This window comes from Salmo trutta, chromosome 23 (genome assembly GCF_901001165.1).
Source record: "Salmo trutta chromosome 23, fSalTru1.1, whole genome shotgun sequence".
In the NCBI taxonomy this organism is placed as follows: domain Eukaryota; kingdom Metazoa; phylum Chordata; class Actinopteri; order Salmoniformes; family Salmonidae; genus Salmo; species Salmo trutta.
This window is the reverse complement of record NC_042979.1, coordinates 4,946,000-4,966,400: the sequence shown is the minus strand read 5'-3', so window position 1 is coordinate 4,966,400 and position 20,401 is coordinate 4,946,000. Positions and strand designations below refer to the sequence as shown.

Here is a 20,401-nt window from a genome sequence, read left to right as displayed (position 1 = left end):
AATACACTATAGCCTACACAATACAGGTAATACAATGCACAATACACTATGGCCTACACCTTTAGCCTACACAATATAGGTAATACAATGCACAATACACTATATCTTACACAAAACAGGTAATACAATGCACAATACACTATAGGCTACACAAAAAAGGTAATACAATAAATAATACACTATAGCCTACACAAGTACACAAGACAGGTAATACAATACACAATACACTATAGCCTATACAATACAGGTAATACAATATTTCCATTAGTTCTTTGCTTCAACTACTTCCCACGGTCTTAGCATATTCAGCCATTTTGTTATGATTATTCAGTCATGTTATGAGAGTGGCTGATGGTTTGGTCCGGGCTCTGCATGGTTTGGTCCAGGCTCTGAGAAGAGGAGGGGAGGAGAGAAAAAACAGCTGTGGCCCCTGCTGGGGGCCTCTCCTGCCATGTGCAGGGTTAACCCCATCCCTCATCAACCACACACACACACTGCTCTGCTCTGGCTAGCAATATATATATATATATTGCTAGCCAGAGCAGAGCAGTGTGTGTATATATATATATGTTTTATGGTCACATGCAGTGAAATGTGTTGTTTTACAGGGTCAGCCATATTAGTACAGCGCCCCTGGAGCAAATTATGGTTAAGAGCCTTGCCCAGGGGCACATCAACAGATTTTCACCTTGTAGGCCAGGTATTAAAACCAGCAACATTTCAGTTACTGGCCCAACACTCTAATCTTTAGGCTACCTGGCACCTGGTTGATAGAGATGCACGATGCGCATCCCTCCAGGGGTGTATTCATTTGGCCAAATCTGTTGCAAAACGTTTTCCTTAAATAGATTTTTTTTTTACGAAACGGGGAGGGACCTACCTGAAGTTGTCCGAAATAAACTCGTCTTGCTCTGTATGCTTCCGTTTGGTTCATAAACGATAAACGGTTTCTGTAATGAATACACCCCAGGAGTCACAAATTATCCTTGCTCAAACAATTAACCTTTATTTTCAGACGGTTACTTAGATGGTCAAATAAGGTGTACAAAAAGTTAAGTGTATTTAAGGGACAACTATATATGTCAAGATAGGCGCTAAAAGGCAAATATGAATGAAAAAGCTGGTTGAAATAATGTATGATAATTTCGTTGCAAAAGTGTTTCAGCAGTTGGTTTCGCACGCTCTCAGCGGACAACATTGTATCTTCATCCTTACTTCTTGTCCTCGAATGTTTCAGTGCTGATTAGCCAACATTCTACTCCTGAAGTCGTCTGTGATGATCTAGCCTCTACAGATATATTAGAGAAACGAGACAGGAATCCCATTGCAATGAATGACGAGCATTTAACGCTTCACCCATCAGACTGTAGAATCGCTTTTAATCCCTTTTCAAAATCAGGGTATGAGTCGAAAATTAAATATTTGTAATGCTGTACTTGTTGTGGACGAAATTCATGCTAATGTTGGGTTTTTGAGCTAGCGCCCAATTGACTATGGTTACATGCACACAATAATGTGATTATTGTAGATAGTCAGATTAATATAATAGTTCGATTAAAACGTTTAGATGCTTTGCAAAAACGATTTCCCTAATAATCCTGTTTACACGGTCACATCTGAAAGCAGGCTACCTGATGGCACTCTGATAAATGCAGAAAATAAACGTTCTACCACAGCGACCATGTTATTTTTGGAAGTATATCTGATTTTGAGTTCGGACATATAAAGTTTGTATGTGAAAAGTACTTCTAAGACTCATACACGGGTTCCAAACTCACTCCACTCATGCTCATTTGACTGCACATATATGATAGAACGCTCCAATAGGATCTCGCTAGCAAGTGCTTGGCTCTGCCAACTTTCTCTTTGTTCCGGTCACTATGATTCATTTGCTCCCATTGGAAACGACAGGCCGTGGTCTATCTTGGTGTTAGTTCTAAAAATATTTGTTAACAAGGCGACACTCCATTTGAACTCCTCCTCCACATGTACTGGATCGGTTGAGCAGTGCAGAAGACAATCTCACTCGAAAGTTTTTTTTCTACGTTTTAGGTTAGGGGTGATCAAACTGCTGCCAGCGATAACCACGATTTGAGCTCGGGCTCAGACACCGCACGGGCATTTTCGAGTGAGTTTCATATAAACGGTCTCGGGCTGTATGCTTTTCCCCTCTTATTGCATTTTTTGGGGGGGATCAACTTTAATCAAGAACAGAAGCGTATAGGAGCAAAGTAAGTGTTTGCGTGTAGGGGAGCACACAACACCATCAATTGACTTTATATTACACAACGGGTGGGTCTAATCCCGGATGAAGTTGGTTAAAACCGCGTTCCAGTTTCTGTCTATTCCACAAATTACCACCGGCTGAAACTATGACGTTGAAATGCCTATGTCCTCTTCGATTTGACTGGGTAATCAATTGTCACATCAACCAAGCTAGACAATTTGTAAACTTGGTCTCCAGTGTAAAACGCATCTAGACATTATCTCCCATTTATTTTAGACTAGCACTTGGCTTTCAATAGCGGAGATTTGTATAAACCTTGCTGACTGTCTCTCTGACATTTACAACATTGTTTCAGTATTGAAATTCGATCTCCAGTTGTATAGTTAAGCAGGAAGGCTCGGGGGCGTGTGGTATATGGCCAATATACCACGGTTAAGGGCTTTTCTTAGAGTGCCTGGATACAGCCCTTAGCCGTGGTGTATTGACCATATACCCACTAGCGGTTCTGGGGGCAGTGCCCCTGTGACAACAATTTTGGACCCCCTTGTGGCCCCCCTAAATGTGGAGTATGAAATCATTTTTACATAACTAATTTTTGCTATCGTTCTTTTTTTACATCCATTATTAGACAGTGGCAACTCGGAACACTAATTTAACCCACACATTTTCTAGAGGGACGGCTTTAGGCGGAACACAACAGTATCGTACCACATATATCTGCATTATGAACATGGTCTTTTGCCTGCTAATGCCTACAATGCAGTGAAGAAATGATATGACAACAATATCATATAATGTAACTGGCCCCTCTAACAGTACAACTGGTCCCAGCGTGGCCCCCCCAGTTGAAATGGTCTAGAACCGCCACTGCATATACCACAAACCCCGCGGTGCCTTATTGCTATTGTAAACTGGTTACCAATGTAATTAGACCACTACAAATAAATATTTTGTCATATCAGTGGTGTATGGTCTGATATACCACAGCTGTCAGCCAATCAGCATTCAGGGCTCGAACCACCCAGTTTATAATTGCATATATACCTTTCTGTATAGTTTATTGCACACACACCGTAGGCTACAGCGCTTCTAAGTGTTGGCCTACCAAATGTTGTCGAATGTTTCATTGGCATGACACGGAGTATAAGGAAAACCGGTATCAGATTTCAGGCTAACAAATTCAGGCTACATTGGTAAAAATATTGACTCTGTTTACTTGCGAAGGCCTATTTGGCTAATAACACATCAAACTCAATTGGAACATTTTCACTAGGCTATTCCATTTAGACAAAAGTGAATGTTGTTTCTGTGGATGCACTATGCAGTGCTACAGGAGCTCCCATTAGGGCCCCAGGTCAAGTATTGGTAGCTGCCAATGGCCCTCTGTTTAAATCCAACTTGATTTAAAGTGCATTTTAAAACGCAACACACTTTACAGTAAAACAACAACATTCAAGAGATACAGGAAAAACATTATGTATAAGGGCTGTAATGTCACTAGTGTTATTAGTGTGTCCAGGTTGAGTGACTCTATTGACAGGTACCTTTCAGGTATGCGGGAGGATGAGTTCTCCACACTCTCTTGCTTTGTCCACCATGTGACAGAAAGAAAACAGCTGAGCGTAACAGTATGCCAGTGGAAGGGAGGACAGTAGCAGGTGACAATTCAGTTGCAGCCATTCTGTAACAGATTTGGTAACAGAATGACACATTTTAATCATTTAATAAATCACAAACCAAGTTATCAGTTAAAACACTAACAATACTGAACAAAAATATAAACGCATCATGTGAAGTGTTGGTCCCATGTTTCATGAGCTGAATTAAAAATCCCAGAAATGGTTTCAAATTTGTTTACATCCCTGTTAGTGAGCACTTCACCTTCTCCTTTGCCAAGATAATCCATCCACCTGACAAGTGTGGCATATCAAGACGCTGATTAAGCAGCATGATCATTAAAGGTGCACCTTGTGCTGGGGACAATAAAAGGCCACTCTAAAATGTGCAGTTTTGTCACACAACACAATGCCACAGATGTCTCAAGTTTTGAGGGAGCGTGCCATTGGCATGCTGACTGCAGGACTGTCCACTAGAGCTGTTGCCAGAGAATTTAATGTTTATTTCTCTACCATAAGCCGCCTCCAACGTCATTTTAGAGAAGTTGGTAGTACGTCCAACCAGCCTCACAACCGCATGTGAAGGAGATGTCTCGCGCTGTGTGAGGCAAATGGTCACACCAGATACTGACTGGTTTTCTGATCCACGCCCCTACCTATTTTGTAAGGTATCTGTGACCAACAGATGCATATCTGTATTCCCAGTCACGTGAAACCCATAGATTAGGGCCCAATGAATTTATTTCAATTGACTGATTTCCTTATATGAGCTGTAACTCAGTAAAATCTTTGAAATTGTTGCATGTTGCATTTTATGATTAGTGTAATTGGTATTAGCTTAAAAATATTTTCTATGTGGGGGTTTTTTGTAACAGAATGACAAGACACTAGGCAATATTTCTTACATTTACAGAAGGCAAAACATACATTTTTTTTGTATTAATTATTCCACATTTTTAGGATGGAAAATGTATATATGCCTTCATTTCTAAAAAAAATATACTCTCTTAGCTTCCAGTAATATATTTTTTGCCCAAGGTCTTGATTTTCAGAGTTTGGTGGATGTGTAACTTGGTTGGGTAATAGAAGATATGGGAATCGTTAAGCTCTTTCCCCTCTGCCATTTCCTATCCGTCAGTCAATGGTGGTTTTGGTCAATGTCTCAGTGTTCATGTAATCAGACAAGGATGTCTCTGATTATTGAGGAAGCCCCCCTCACCTCTCTGATTCAGAGGGGTTGGGTTAAATGCAGAAAACACATTTCAGTTTAATGCGTTCAGTTCTACAACTGACTAGGTATCCCCCTTTCCCTTCACTAGCTGTAAAGTCTGACATAAGAGATTGGTCTATGGCTACATTTACGTTTACATTTTAGTCATTTATCAGACGCTCTTATCCAGAGCGACTTACAGTAGTGAATGCATACATTTCATACATTTTTTTTCTTCTCCGTACTGGTCCCCCGTGGGAATCGAACCCACAACTGAGCCGCGATGTTTGTTGACATCGAGTATGGAGGATGCATTAAAAACGGCATCCTATTCCCTACATCGTGCACTACTTTTGACCAGAGCCGTATGGAACCCTTGTCAAAAGTAATACACTATATGGTGACATTTGGGACAAAGAATTAACACTTTTTCTTCCCAGATGTGGATAGTCAATTCCATGCAGCACAAAGAGAATCAGTGACATGGCTTTGGCCCGTGACGTTTGTTTACATGCTGCGCTTCACATCGAGACTGGCGTAATGGTTGTCGTGGCACAAGGTTCAGGAGCAGATTCCGGTTCAGGTTGGCTCTGTGGTATGAGTCAGACATCTGTATCATCTTGCAGGGATGACTAGGACTCACGCGCACGCTGTTGCTCCACCGTCCCTGCAATAGAGCGTGTGGGTCCTTATTCATCTCCCTATTCATTTTCCTTAGCCAAGAACGACCCATCTAAAGCACAGGCGTCAAACTCATTCCACAGAGGGCCGAGTCGCTATGGGTTTTTGCTTTTCCCTTGTACTTGACTGATGAATTAAAGTCACTAGTTAGTAAGGAACTCCCCACACCTGGTTGTCTAGGGTTTAATTGAAAGGGAAAAACCAAAGACCTGCAGACACTGGGCCCTCAATGGGATAAGTTTGACACCCTAAAGGGATGTGCTTTTGACTGTATTGACTGTCCGTCTGTAGGAGGCATAGCTCTGGTAGCTGCGTAGGCAGGCCAGAATCAGACCGATATGTGTCTCTGTGTGCAGGGGCCATGGCCTTCCTGGGGACAGCAGTGCGGAGGGTGGCTAGCTGCCGTCCGGCCCTCTCCCCCCTGTGCCGCTCTGCCACCACCTCCCGTCGCTACAGCTCCAGTTCAGAGCCCACCACGGAGAAGAGCGTCCCCTACGAGAACGTACTCAAGGTCTGTGTGATGGTTTTTGTGTCATCCTCTATGGTTATGTCCGAAATGGCACCCTAATCCTTAGTCCCTATCGGCCCTGGTCAAAAAGTAGTGCATAATACACTGAGTATACCAAACATTAGGAATTCCTTCCTAATATTGAGTTGCCCACCCTTTTACCTTTAGAACAGCCTCAATTTGTCGGGGCATGGACTCTACAAGGGTGTCGAAAGCGTTTCACAGGGACAAAAGCGTTCCCCATGTTGACTCCAATGCTTCCCACAGTTGTGTCAAGGGTGGATGTCCATTCTGGATACACACGGTGAAAGAACAGCTAGCAGGATCTCGTCTGAGCGGTTGGTTTCTGAGCCCTTACCTGCTATGTCCAGTACTTGTGCTGATTCAGACCCTCTACAGCAGTGTTTCCCAAACTCGGTCCTGGGGACCCCAAGGCGTACACGTCTTGGTTTCTGCCCTAGCACTACACAGCTGATTTTAAAATAATCAAAGCTTCATGATGATTCGAATCAGCTGTGTAGTGCTATGGCAAAAACCAAAACGTGCGCCCCTTTAGGCCGCCAGGTCCAAGTTTGGGAAACGCTGCTCTACGGGACGTTTTTATTCCTTTTCTTCCTCACCACCACAAATGAGGCACACACACACACTTCAGGTATTTATGGTGGATCTTGTAATAACTTGGGATCTTACTTGTCGTGGTTATTTCGATGTTCGCACAACATTGACATTCGTGTTACTGTCGACAAAAAAAAAGTCCTCAGAAACCGTACTCTTTCCGGACGATGATAACACTCTGACCTGAGTGGGCGGTGCAGTGTCCAGATGCACATTTCCAAGCGCTCTGATTGGTTTGGAATGGCAGCGCTAGGATTGTTGAGTAACCACTAAGTTAGACTGAGCAGCCAAACTAATCGCATTGCAGTTCTTCACAAACCGGTGCACCGACTACAGTACCTCGTTCAAAGGCACTTCAATCTTTTGTCTTGCCCATTGAATGGCACACATACACAGTCCCTGTCTCAATAGTCTCAAGGCTTAAAAATCCTTCTGTAACCTGTCCCCTCCCCTTCATCTACACTGATTGAAGTGGATTTAACAAGAGACATCTATAAGGGATCATAGCATTTAACTTGGATTCACCTTCACCTTGTCAGTCTTTCATGGAAAGAGCAGGTGTTCTTAAGGTTTTCTGTACTCAGTGTATAGCGTTTTATTTACTATGAACGTTGCAAGGCCGTCATTGTAAAAACGTATTTGTTCTTAATTGACTAGCCTGGTTAAATAAATACATAGGTTAAATGAGGACCACAATGGTAATGTCTCAAACGTATGTGTTTACAGCTTCTGCCCCAAGCATTAGACTCCTGAACATCTAATCAAATGGCAACCCAGACTATTTGCATTGCCCCCCCCCCCCTCCCCCTTCTATGCTGATGCTACTCTGTTATCATCTATGCATAGTCACATTAATAACTCTACCTACATGTACATATTACCTCGACTAACCGGTGCCCCCGTACATTGACTCTGTACCGGTACCCCCTGTATATAGCCTCGCTGTTGTTATTTTACTGCTGCTGTTTAATCATTTATTTTTTATTTAACACTTATTTTTCTTAAACTGCATTGTGGGTTAAGGGCTTGTACGTAAGCATTTCACTGTAAGGTCTACATGTGTTGTTTTCAGTGCAAGTGCCAAATAACATTTTTCACTCAACAATTTGGTATATGTATTTGTTGTTTTTATTTCATATAAAAAATAAAATCTAATAAGAAATGTAGTTTTACTGTGTGCCTTAAAAAAAAAAAAGGATTCTATTTAAACAAATCTCATGGTAGGTGGAGGGTGGCAGTGGGCCTACCAAGCCCCTTCCCAAGTCAGCAGAGGCTGTGGTAATCGGAGGGGGAAGCCTGGGATGCCAGACCGTCTACCACCTAGCCAAGATGGGCATGACCAACGTGGTCTTGCTAGAGAGAGACAGACTGACCGCCGGAACCACCTGGCACACAGCAGGTAGGTAGTACCCACCTGAACACCCAGAAACCTATCCGGGCCGTGGCTTTTGCTACTATGGATTCATTAATGTGTAGGGTTGTTTTGTAAATGGATCCATAATGTAGATCAGTGTTTTTTTTAAATCCTGGTCCTGGGAACCCAAAGGGTAATATAGAGGATGCATTCAAGGTAATGGCACATTAAATGCCAATAGAAAAATAAATGCATTATGATGACCACAAGGGTGTACCCTTACCATGCTTACAGATTTTTTTCACTTTTGGTTACTTGACCTAATTCGCATACTCTATGAAGTGACGGGGGCATTCTTATGACATTGCCGGCAGTAAAATCTGAGCTCAATTTCCAAAAATTGAAATTGACAGTGGGTAAAGCACTGCAGACCCGGTACTGGGTCCAAAACAACCATGCAGTTTAACAGGTTTTAAAGGGGAGTTTAATTGGGTGGAAAACACATTTACTACATATTAGTCTCCCTCTCCCCCCTCTCTGTCTTCGTCTCTTTCTTTCCCTTTTGGTCTCTTTTTCTCTCTCCTGCTCCCTCACTAATCATCACTATCTCTTGTGGTGTCTCTGTCCCAGGTCTGCTGTGGCAGCTGAGGCCCAGTGATGTGGAGGTGGAGCTGCTAGCCCACACCAGACAGGTGATCAGCCACGACCTGGAGCAGGAGACCGGTCTAGAGACGGGCTGGATCCAGAACGGAGGCCTCTTCATCGCATCCAACAAGCAGAGGCTGGACGAGTACAAACGCCTCATGTCGGTACGCTCATACAGGACCAGACTACACTGGACTGGGGTCTTAGGTTAGACTGGTTGGGGTAGAGGTGTCTCTCTCTAACAAGCAGAGGCTGGACGAGTACAGACGCCTCACGTCGGTACGTATTGTAGACTGGGCCCTGCTGCTCCAGACTGGACTCAACTGAGGGAACTTGTATAACTTGTTGGGGTAGAGGCTGGGTACTGTACCTATGGGTCTTACTGGTCCAGACTAGACTGAGTAACCTACCTCTCCAGCGAATTCAGTAAATAGGCCAGAGGTAACTTGCAGTCTGAGATGAAATGCCCAGTTTGATTTTATTAGGATCCCATTTAGCCGACAGCTAGTCTTACTGGGGTTCGACATAACGAAAAAGACATTCGACAATAGACTTTACATTTTGCATACATTTAAAAACATTGTGTGTGCGTGCATCTATCAGTTCCACATACATGTCAGTACATAAACACAACAAGTAGGTCACATGAGGGAGAGGCGTTGTGCTGTGAGGGGTTGCTTTATTTGTTCTTTGAAACCAGGTTTGCTGTTCACTTGCACTCATGGCCCTGTAAAATACTGTCGGTTTCCTTGAATTTGTTCTGGACCTGGGGACTGTGAAAAGACCCTTGGTGGCATGTCTGGTGGGGTAAGTGTGTGTAAGTTGACTATGCGAACAGTTTGGAATTTCAACAAGTTTGTTAATGTTTCTTTTAAAAATGAAGTGACACAGTCAGTCTTTTCTCAACTCTTAGGCAACAGAGACTGGCATGCATAGTATTAATATTAGCCCGCTGATTACAATGTAGAGCAAGATTTGCCACTCTGTTCTGGGCCAGCTGCAGCTTAACAAGGTCTTTCTTTGGAGCACTTGACCGTTTTGCTTATTGCACAAATAATCTCGAAATCAAATCACACAACTCCCATATGGGGCAGGGGGAGACAAGTTAGCAAATATAGAGGATTTATGAAATGTAATATTGCAGTGTCAACATTTCAGTCTTTGAACTAGGGAAATTCCATGGTAACAGAATTATGCTCAGACTTAGATTTCACTTTTAAAATGTATGCCAAACAAAAAAAATGATTGCAAAGCTAGTCCTACTCCAGTCTCCTTTTCAGCTCATTTACTTAAGGCATAGCTCAATAGGTGGTCCAGGTATTCTCATGACATAGCACATTTTTCTTCAAGCAAGGGAGGCAGATGACATCCCAAATGCCCTAATCCTTGAAGTTAGCAGTTGTGTATAAAAAAAAAATTAAAAAAAACACAAGGTTGTGGGGTTTCCCCATCACCAAGTTCAATAACAAAACAGGCACCAGTAGCCCAAATAGAATGCGAAGGGGAAGTTTTAGGGATTTTGGTACACGGGGAAAGAAGGGGAATTCATCAATCACCTCAGTCCACAAGCCGTTCTCTTTGTCTGGTACACAGGGGGGGGGGGGGGGGGGGGGGCGTAATCCAACAGTTCAGGTCACAACGTGCAAACACACAGCTCTCACGCTCATTTCTCTCTCGCGTCTCTCACCTCCTCTGCCCCTTTGTGCAGGCTGCTTCCCCCTTTATCCCCAAACACTCCCTGGTTTAACGAGTCAGTCTTGCCTTGTTGGGGCAGGAAGTCCATATAAGGCTTGCGGGTGGAGCCAGCGATCTGCATGATATCTCCTCAATTACCACCCCCCTCACCTCTCCCCGCCGGCTGCCTCAATGTCTTTAAAGAAACCATACAACTCTTTGCATAAGGAGGACTTAACAATTTCCACTGAACATTGTGCATAGAGTTGTATTGTTCGTTTAACTTCGCAATCATTGATTTTTGTTTGCCATACATTTTAAACTGAAAAGTCTGTTGCTGTTGTTTTTTTTAAATTATTATTTTCCCTTAACGCTACCACCCATTCCCTAATTGGAGTAAACTAATGGACAGCAATACTTAGGCTTCCACTTCCAGCTTATACATACTACATAAACTTCACAGACAGTATATTTTTCATTAGTTGTCTTTTTGTTTGTTTTTAGTCCCAGCCTTCAGCTACCCTCAACCCCTCACATCTATCTCTGAAGACCATCCAGTTTTGATTTCTAGCTGGAAAATATTTTTCCGCTGTGATTCTTCACAAAAGTTCCTAACCTTTCTATTCTCATAGTTTCTACAGATAAAAAAACGTAGCTAAGAGTATTATTATATTATTGATCGATAGACTGTCACCCAGCTGTGCTCTTGGCAGAGTAACTCCAAGTAAATGTTGCATTTTTCAGCCTTTCCTGAACCTGTAACCAAAAACAAGCTACAAATGGGGAGTACCAAAACAAATTGATCGAATTATTCTGTCTTTCCGCAGCAAAATCTGCAGAGCTGGAATGGTTGTTTCCCCCATATATATAACGTTATATTGGTTTCAAGAATTTTGTATAATAATTTATATTGAAAAATTAGAAGTTTTCTGGCATCATTTTGTGTATCAGTTCATAAACCATGTGCCATGGAATCGGTACATAGAAAATATCCTCCCAGCTATTTTGCAAACTGTATAGTGCAGCTGTCAATTTTTTGGTCCTTAAATTACACTGGTATACTTTTTTATTTAGCACAATTTTCTTTAGCCAATTTTTGTCGTTAATGCAGGGCCGACAGACAAGTTCCTTACCTTCTGCCCTTTCCACTTGCCTCTATTTTTGCGGTAATGCAGTCGGTTGTATTGGATAGAGCAGACATTTCCATATATTTTTGTTAACTGCATGTGTGTCCTACTTATGATATCATTTCCGAAGATTTTACCCTTTTTTAAGTATTTCCCAAAAATATTGTTTTTTATCAATTAGTATATTTGAGTTTAACCATAATATTTGTTCTAGTAAAGTGGTATGTGTTTGCTCATATAATAAAAAAAATCAAGTTGTTAGATTTAGGCAGGGCCATAAGTAAATTGGTAAACTGGGATATGACTAAATAATGAATCAGGGTGATTTTTCTACAAATAGACAGGTAGCCAAATTAGATAAGATTATGCTAACTTTCTATTAAAATGTATTGTAGTGACATCATGTATTTATTTCGGGATATGACTACAGAGTATGTCCACCTCACCGTCGGACCATTTTATTGGTAAACTACACGGTAATGTAAAAGTTGTATTTTGTTTTTAAGATTTTGAGTTGAGTAATATGGTGCACTTGTCATTCGGTTTCAATCTAGAGAGGTTAGAAACATTATATAGATCCTCTGAGGCTATATACACCTTTTTGTTTTTAAGCCCTGGATTTCTAGGCCCCTGATATTATTGTTGGATCTGATTTTAATAGCTAACATTTCGATGGCCATAATGAATAGATATGCTGATAGTGGACAACCTTGTTTTACTCCTCTCGACAGTTTAATACTTTCTAAGAAGTAGACATTATTTACTATTTTACTCCTGGGGTTACTATACATAACTTTAACCCATTGTATAAGAGATTCTCCAAAATTAAAATAGTCCAGGCATTTATATATACATTTCAGTCATACTTTATTCAACGTCTTTTCAAAGTCAGCTATGAATACCAGGCCTGTTTTCCCAGATTTCATAGTATTCATAATTCATAGTATTCTATTGTTTCCAGTACATGTCTTATATTATCTCCAATGTATCGTCCATGGTCTGATTTAGGATGAATAATATCCGACAATACCTTTTTTTAATTCTATGCATTTTGCTTGGTTTTTGGCATCGCAACACGGAAGTGTAAGGGCTCTCCAGTTTTTTAGGTGGACTGGCTCTTTATATTTACCATCTGGGTCCTGTTTCAGTAATGGTGAAATCAGACCTTCTTGCTGAGTATCTGATAGTCTAGCATTTTTAAGAGAGTGGTAAAAACATGTTAATAACAGACCTTTTGAGTGGAATTGCCCACAGTGAGAATAACCTGTATTTAATAGAGGTTCCATGCAAAATGGAAGTGTGGTGCTGTCTCACGAGGATGATGTAATTTATTGTTCTTCTCTCCAGTTGGGGAAGGTGTACGGTATTGAGTCCCATGTCCTGTCCCCCGCTGAGACCAAAGACCTGTACCCTCTGATGAACGTAGATGACCTCTATGGAACGCTGTACGTCCCCAAGGATGGCACCATGGACCCCGCTGGCACCTGTACCACCCTGTCCAGGGCAGCCACTGCCCGTGGTGCCACGGTAAAGATAACACTCACGCATGCATGCATACACAGGCTCGTGGTCTTGTGATGAGCAAGCCTTGCCTGCGACTTCAGAATCACTGTCACCCTCGGCCCAAGAGGGGAATCTCCTATTGGGCTAACAGGTTAAGATGTTGGTTTCTCCCATGGGAGACCAGCGTGACACGCACGCGCACAAATATGCCAAGTTACTTAAGCGTTACATGGCTTGAGTATTGACTGTTATTTGCTTAATTATTCTCTTCCCACTTGTGTACTATTAAAGATGGAAACATTATCTTGACACCGGCGTACAGTTGCACCTTTAATGGTCAGTAAAAGACATTGAGTGGGCTATAAACCTGCAGTTCCTTAAGGTAACAATGTTTCTTTCTAGACAGCTCAGGGGCTGAGCTTCTGTCCAGTTTATCTGTGTTTTGTAGTGTAGGGAGGTCGGTGAACCCTGAGCATCAACTTGGCAGGGTCCAGTCTACTGTTCCATATTCTCTTTTCTGCTATTAGTGATAGTAATGAATATTCGACAGTAAAACCTTTAGATGGCCAGCGATAGATACCAAACTATGGCACTTTATACGCTGTTGGCACTACTGTTGGCACTACTGTTGGCATTGCTCCTGTAACACCCACTCACCTACTCTCAATGGCACAAAAAGCTCCTGAAGAATTCATCTCTATGCTATTATGGTTTTACCATATAACTATTATGTGATTGTATGTTATAACCAATGTTCCCTCTAAGCTGTGGACGTGGCTCCCCAGAGACTGCCATGCAGAATGAAAAATCAGCCCACGCAGAGAAGCACGAGATTGAACTTCACTCAACTTTCTAGAGTTTTCCCCATTAGTGAACACTATTAACTTTTCCCTTTACTGTGGGAATTGTGATGGAATTAATGCAATATTTTCCACCAAAACGAACTATGCAAGAGATTTTGTTGTAGGCAGAGCGTATCGGTGTAGGATTCTATTGTATTGACAAGCTCTACACAGACCGGTGCGCCATAACCAATCTGAGCTGCAGTAGGCCTATATGCAAATAGACCATTGCCATATATGGATTTGTGCCATTCACTTTGAACTGGACTGTTTTACAGCATGAGCTGTCGTGATTATTATGCATTTGTTTTCAGATCAAAGCGAGAGCAGCATGTAGCCACGTGTGCTCATTTGTTTACATTCTTTGCTAGTTAATGATTTAGTAGCCCAGTTATTGCTAATTTGTTGTCAGCAATATGGGAGTGATTGCTTCCTACAAGAGCACAAAACGTGTAGATTTCTAGCCATCTCTGAAAAGCTAGTCTGGTAAATACCTTTATTGTATCTTAGAAGGGCAGTGTTTTATTTTGAGACAGGCTTGAATAAGCTAAGTAGCCAGTAGGCAGAGGGTAGCATAATTTGTCTGATTCTCTGTAATGATGGTATGGAAATAATAATGAATTGTGGTTTCTTGCATGAAAGAACACAACAAAATGTTCAGTCACCTCTTTGTCTGATAAACTGCATGTTTTTTTTCAAAAGGCTCATGGAATGTAGGCCTAAATTGAACCCCATACATGGCTGCTAATGTCGGCTGAATGATAGAACCGCTCTTTCCATGTTAAAATGTTATGTGATGCATTTTCTCCATTGGTTTTTATGGTAGGCCACACTGGTAGGCCTACATTATGATCAAATAGCCACAGTAGCCGACATGGCCACTGTTAAAACAGTAAATTAAAGCGGGTACAGCCTCATTGTTCAAAGTAAACGCGTGCCTGAAGATGCACAGAAATTTCACAAGGTTCAAGTTTGCGCTCAGCAGACCTGAAATTGGCATCGTGCTTAAAAATATTAGAGGGAACATCGGTTATAACATAATGGATCATACCTGGCTCCACCAGGGGGCTAAAGGGGATTAGCCCCCTCAGTTCAAAATTTTGCCCCCTTAAATTGTAGTTCTATATCCCTATATAAAAATGGCAAAAAAGTTCAAATGATTGAGTGACAGGTTGGCGCAAAAAAACTAAAATCTCCGCTGCGCTGTGTCAGCACAATGGACAGAGCGTGCCGCGGTGTGTGTGTAGGGGGGCTATGGAAAGCCACTGGGGTGGTTATGCATGATTCCTTTGGGTTTCCATAAAAGCAGGAAAAACCGCTTCTCATCTCTGTGGGAGACTAAATGAGTAACGTGATACGCCCCAGCTTGTAATATTTGATTTAGATTTCTAAGGGCGGGGTGGAACTGTCTCCTTTCTGCTCCTCTGCTGTTCCTATGGGCGGTGCTCTGCAGGAGTGTCTGACCTATGATGGGATGTGTAAGGTTTTCATCCCGACATTGACCGACACTGAATTGATTATGACTGAGCTCTCTTCGGTGCCTGGAGAGAAGGTGTGCTGTGTCCTTTTCCCAATGCTTGGAGAGAAAATGACACCACCGCAAATGTCCCTGGGTGTGGAACTTGTCACTGCTGGGGGGGTCAGGAGACAACCCCCAGTGTCCACTGTGCATCGTTGGGGAGAGAATGCTCCCTTACCTGCTTCAACAAAGGCCCATACGGGGAGGTTTGTGCCCTAACATCGCCAAAAGGTTAGTGGACAGTGTTTAGGGCCTGGGCAAAGTGTTCATCTGCTATGGTGTTCCTTTATTTGCGCTACCAACCTACATTCACCAAATGGACATGCCATGTTGGTCAATATGTATAATGTAGTCATTGCTCGGTTGGAATGTGCCATTCTGCCCTGCTGATACATGTCTATTAGTTTGGATAGTGCGGTTAGAAATACTGAACAGTAATGATTTCAGTTAAAGGGAAAATGACCACTGACAATGTTTGAGGTTACTGCTTATGTGTGAAGAACATGTCTCCAGCATAGTTAATAATGTCCAGACCAGAATAAGGGGAGGGGTATGTGGTGAAGAAGCGCTATAGGCACGTCTCTCTCCACTATTGGGCACTGACTCCTGCCAATTTGTTTCATTGTGTCAATTTTTATCAATGCCCTATGAAATATACACTGAACAAAAATATAAACGCAGTTGCAGCTAATATGGAAATCAGTCAGTTGAAATAAATTCATTAGGCCTTAATCTATGGATTTCATATGACTGGGAATATATATATATATATATATATATATATATATATATATATATATTTATTTATATTATATTATATAAGGTGGGGGCGTGGATCCGAACCAGTCAGTATCTGGTGTGACCACCATTTTCCTCCTTCGCATAGAGTTGATCAGGCTGTTGATTGTGGCATGTGGAATGTTGTTCCACTCGTCTTCAGTGGCTGTGCGAAGTTTCTGGATATTGGCGGGAGCTGGAAAACGCTGTCGATCCAGAGCATCCCATACATGCTTAATGGGTGACATGTCTGGTGAGTGGTGGTGATGAGGTGATGGCGGCGGATTAATGGCACGACAATGGGCCTCAGGATCTCATCACGGTTTCTCTGTGCATTCAAATTGCCATTGAGAAAATGCAGTTGTGTTCTCTGTCCTTAGCTTATGCCTGCCAAAACCATAAGCCCACCACCACGGGGCACTCTGTTGACATCAGCCAACCGCCAGCTCACACGACACCATACACGCTGTCTGCCATCTGCTAGGTACAGTTGAAACCGGAATTCATCCCTGAAGAGCACACTTGCACACAGCGTGCCAGTGGCCATCGAAGGTGAGCATTTACGACGCCGAACTGTAGTCAGGTCAAGACCCTGGTGAGGACAACAAGCATGCAGATGAGCTTTCCTGAGACGTTTTCTGATTGTTTATGCAGAAATTCTTCAATTGTGCAAACCCACAGTTTAATCAGCTCTCCGGGTGGCTGGTCTTAGACCATCCCACAGGTGAAGCTCCTGGGCTGGTGTGGTTACACATGGTCGGTGGTTGTGAGGCCGGTTAGATGTACTGCCAAATTCTCTAAAACGACTTTGGAGGCAGCCTATGGTAGTGAAATGAAAATGTAATTATCTGGCAACAGCTCTTGTGGACATTCCTGCAGTCAGTATGCCAATTGCACGCTCCCTCAAAACTTGAGACATCTGTGGCATTGTGTTGTGACACAACTGCACACTTTAGAGTGGCCTTTTTCTCCCCAGCACAAGGTGCACCTGTGTAATGATCATGCTGTTTAATCAGCTTTTTGACATGCCACACCTGTCAGGTGGATGGATTATCGTAGCAAAGGATTAGTGCTCACTAACAGATGTAAACATTTGTGCACAAAATGTGAGAGAAATGTTTTTTTTTGGGACCAACACTTTTTTTTGGGACCAACACTTTACATGTTGCGTTTTTATATTTTTGTTCAGTGTATATATTTGTCAATATCACCGTCATCTTTGAAACACCCGCGCTTTGAAAATAAATCCAACACTCGTTTGCACCTCTACCTGCCTGCCTGCCTCCTGATGAATCGTTGTCCTTAGAACTGCTAGAAGGCCGCTATTTTATGCTGACACAGCGCAGCGGAGATACATTAGGCTACAGATTCCACGCCAACCTGTCACTTCGAAAGCACTCAATGAACTTTTTGTTTATTGTGGTATAGCATGATATAAGCAGAATTCAATATAATTCCAATGCGAGAACCCCCCCCCCCCAAAAGAAATTGTGCCCCCTCACCGATTTTCAACTGCCCCCTTAGTCACTTTATCCCGGCTCCGGGTCTGGTATGGAGAAGTCTTGTTTCTGGTCAAGTCACACAGTCAGAAACAAACTCCTGGCGATAGCCATGAGTATTATAACTATAGATACATGTGGGTATACAGTACACGGGGTTGTCTTTCACCTCCTCTCTGATTGGCTCGCTCTCCTGTCAGGTGATAGAGAACTGTCCAGTGACGGGGATCCAGGTGAGCACAGACGACATGGGAGTGAAGAGGGTCAAGGCTGTGGAGACCTTCCACGGAACCATCCAGACCCCCGTGGTCGTAAACTGTGCAGGTTAGGACAGTCGTCTATCACAGCGATTCCCAATTATAATTCCCAATTACATTTTGCTCTGTCTAGAGAAACCACAAAGTACCCCCTTGTGCATTTTACCAGTAGGCATATGTTCTGGCCTCCTATTTAAGCAGCTGGACGCTATTCAAGATCATTGAACCATTACAAAAAGCCCTTAACAAGAAATGGAGTTGATTTGGACGGCTCATCGATGAGTAGTTATTTAGGATGCAAGGTGAATTTGTAGGTCAGGGATTCTGCACAGACGGACTGCAATGTTGATCTGTAGCACGCACTGTCTCTCTTTGCCCTGTCAGGAGTGTGGGCCACTAAGCTGGGTGAGATGGCAGGAGTCAAGGTGCCCCTCATCGCCATGCACCATGCCTACGTCGTGACGGAGAGGATCGAGGGCATCCAGGTACGTCCATACGCACTCGTGTTGCACGCGTGCCGCGCACACACACAAACGGCACCGTGCAGACATAGTGATCGAGGGCATCCAAGGAAAAGGAAGAGCCTGTCTTGTCTTTACCATTGTGTAGTTGTAATAGTATTACTTTATTGATCTCAACTTGGGAAACTGATTTATCACCAACAAACATAATCACTGTCAGAGGGTAAAGTCCAGGTGACACGTGCTATTTGACCGGAACTTTGATCTGCAATATTATCCAGCTTGCTCATGCATGTCGTACTGCTGGCTAGAGGGCCAGCTGAGGCTCCAGTCTGCTCTCGGTTGTCACTATCTGGCCAAGCTGCAAAGCTGGAAGTTCTACAATTTATCTTCTTAAAATGTTCAACCTAACCTTAACCCCAACCACACTGCTAACCTTATGCCTAAGCCTAACCTTAAATTAAGACACAAGTTTATTTTAGTTTTCATACATTTGTTACGATATAGCCAATTTTTGACTTTGCAGCTTGGCCATAGAGTGCGAGTGAATCAGTCCTTTTCTCTCTCCCACCACCAGGTCTCCCCAGCAGGGGGCACTGTGACACTGCAGGCCCCTGTCTTACTTCTTCCCTTCAGTGTAGAGCAGGTATTCCCAAACTGGGGTATGCGTACCCCCAGTACATTAGTGTCTAGTTTGAGAAACATACGCCTCACAAGTCCTCAACTGGCAGCTTCATTATATAGTACCCGCAAAACACCAGTCTCAACAGTGAAGAGTCGACTCCTGGATGCTGGCCTTCTAGGCAGAGTTGCAAAGAAAAAGCCATATCTCAGACTGGCCAATAAAAATAAATTATTAAGATGGGGAAAAAGAACACAGACACTGGACAGAGGAACTCTGCCTAGAAGGCCAGCATCCCGGAGTCGCCTTTTTACTGTTGACGTTGACTGGTATTTTGCGGGGACTATTTGTCACGAACCGGCTCATAGTCCATAACAAAAAGGGAGACAACATGGAGATAGATCAGTTAATAAATATTTTGTTATTCCTTAAGTAAACTAAATACAATTAACAATGGTGTGTGTGTGTGTGTGTGTGTGTGTGTGTGTGTGTGTGTGTGTGTGTGTGTGTGTAATCAGCAGTGTAAGTGAGTGGTTGTGTGCATAAATGTGATAATGAGGGGTGTTCAAAAAGGTGCCAAAGCAAAGAAACGGCCACAAAAATGCCACAACCAAAATCTATAAGTGTGTCTGCATGGAGAGAGTCTCCTCAATGAATGGGGAAGCGGTGCAATAATCCTGGGACACACCCAGCGATACGCCATCCCATCTGGTTAGCACTTAGTGGGGCTATCATTTGTTTTTCAACCAGACAATGATCCAACACACCTCCAGTCTGTGTAAGGGCTATTTGACCAAGAAGGAGAGTGATGGAGTGCTGCATCAGATGACCTGACCTCCACAATCACCCAACCTCAACCCAATTGAGAGGGTTTGGAATGAAGGAAAAGCAGCCAACAAGTGCTCAGCATATGTGGGAACACCTTCAAGACTGATGGAAAATTATTCCTTGTGAAGCTGGTTTAGAGAATGCCAAGAGTGTACAAAGCTCTTCTAGGCGAAGTGTGGCTACTTTGAAAAATCTCAAATGATATTTTGATTTAACACTTTTGGGGTTACTACATGATTCCATATGTGTTATTTCATAGTTTTGATGTCTTCACTATTATTCTACAATGTAAAATAAAGTAAAACCCTTGACTGAGTAGGTGTCCAAACTTTTGACTGCTACTCTATTTGACATTTTTATCATAATTGAGTAATAATTAATTGGAGTTGGCCAATTTATTAAACTCTGGCATTACCCACGCCTCCTTTAAGACTCC

At 42.7% G+C, this 20,401-nt stretch overlaps 1 protein-coding gene across 2 annotated transcripts in view; it reads left to right on the top strand.

Annotated features, from left to right (window-relative positions):
* The first annotated feature begins 1,887 nt into the window (after nucleotides 1-1,887).
* Nucleotides 1,888-20,401, top strand: part of sardh (sarcosine dehydrogenase) — a 77,556-nt gene continuing 59,042 nt past the window's right edge. The window contains exons 1-7 of one of the 2 annotated variants that reach the window (XM_029708574.1): nucleotides 1,888-2,128; nucleotides 6,091-6,245; nucleotides 8,082-8,256; nucleotides 8,842-9,020; nucleotides 13,005-13,184; nucleotides 17,998-18,121; nucleotides 18,439-18,539. In XM_029708574.1, coding sequence (XP_029564434.1) covers nucleotides 6,096-6,245; nucleotides 8,082-8,256; nucleotides 8,842-9,020; nucleotides 13,005-13,184; nucleotides 17,998-18,121; nucleotides 18,439-18,539 — 909 coding nt within the window. In that variant the 5' untranslated portion in view covers nucleotides 1,888-2,128; nucleotides 6,091-6,095. Of the gene's footprint in view, nucleotides 2,232-6,090; nucleotides 6,246-8,081; nucleotides 8,257-8,841; nucleotides 9,021-13,004; nucleotides 13,185-17,997; nucleotides 18,122-18,438; nucleotides 18,540-20,401 lie in introns of both variants that reach the window. The other variant, XM_029708573.1, reaches the window with a different exon arrangement.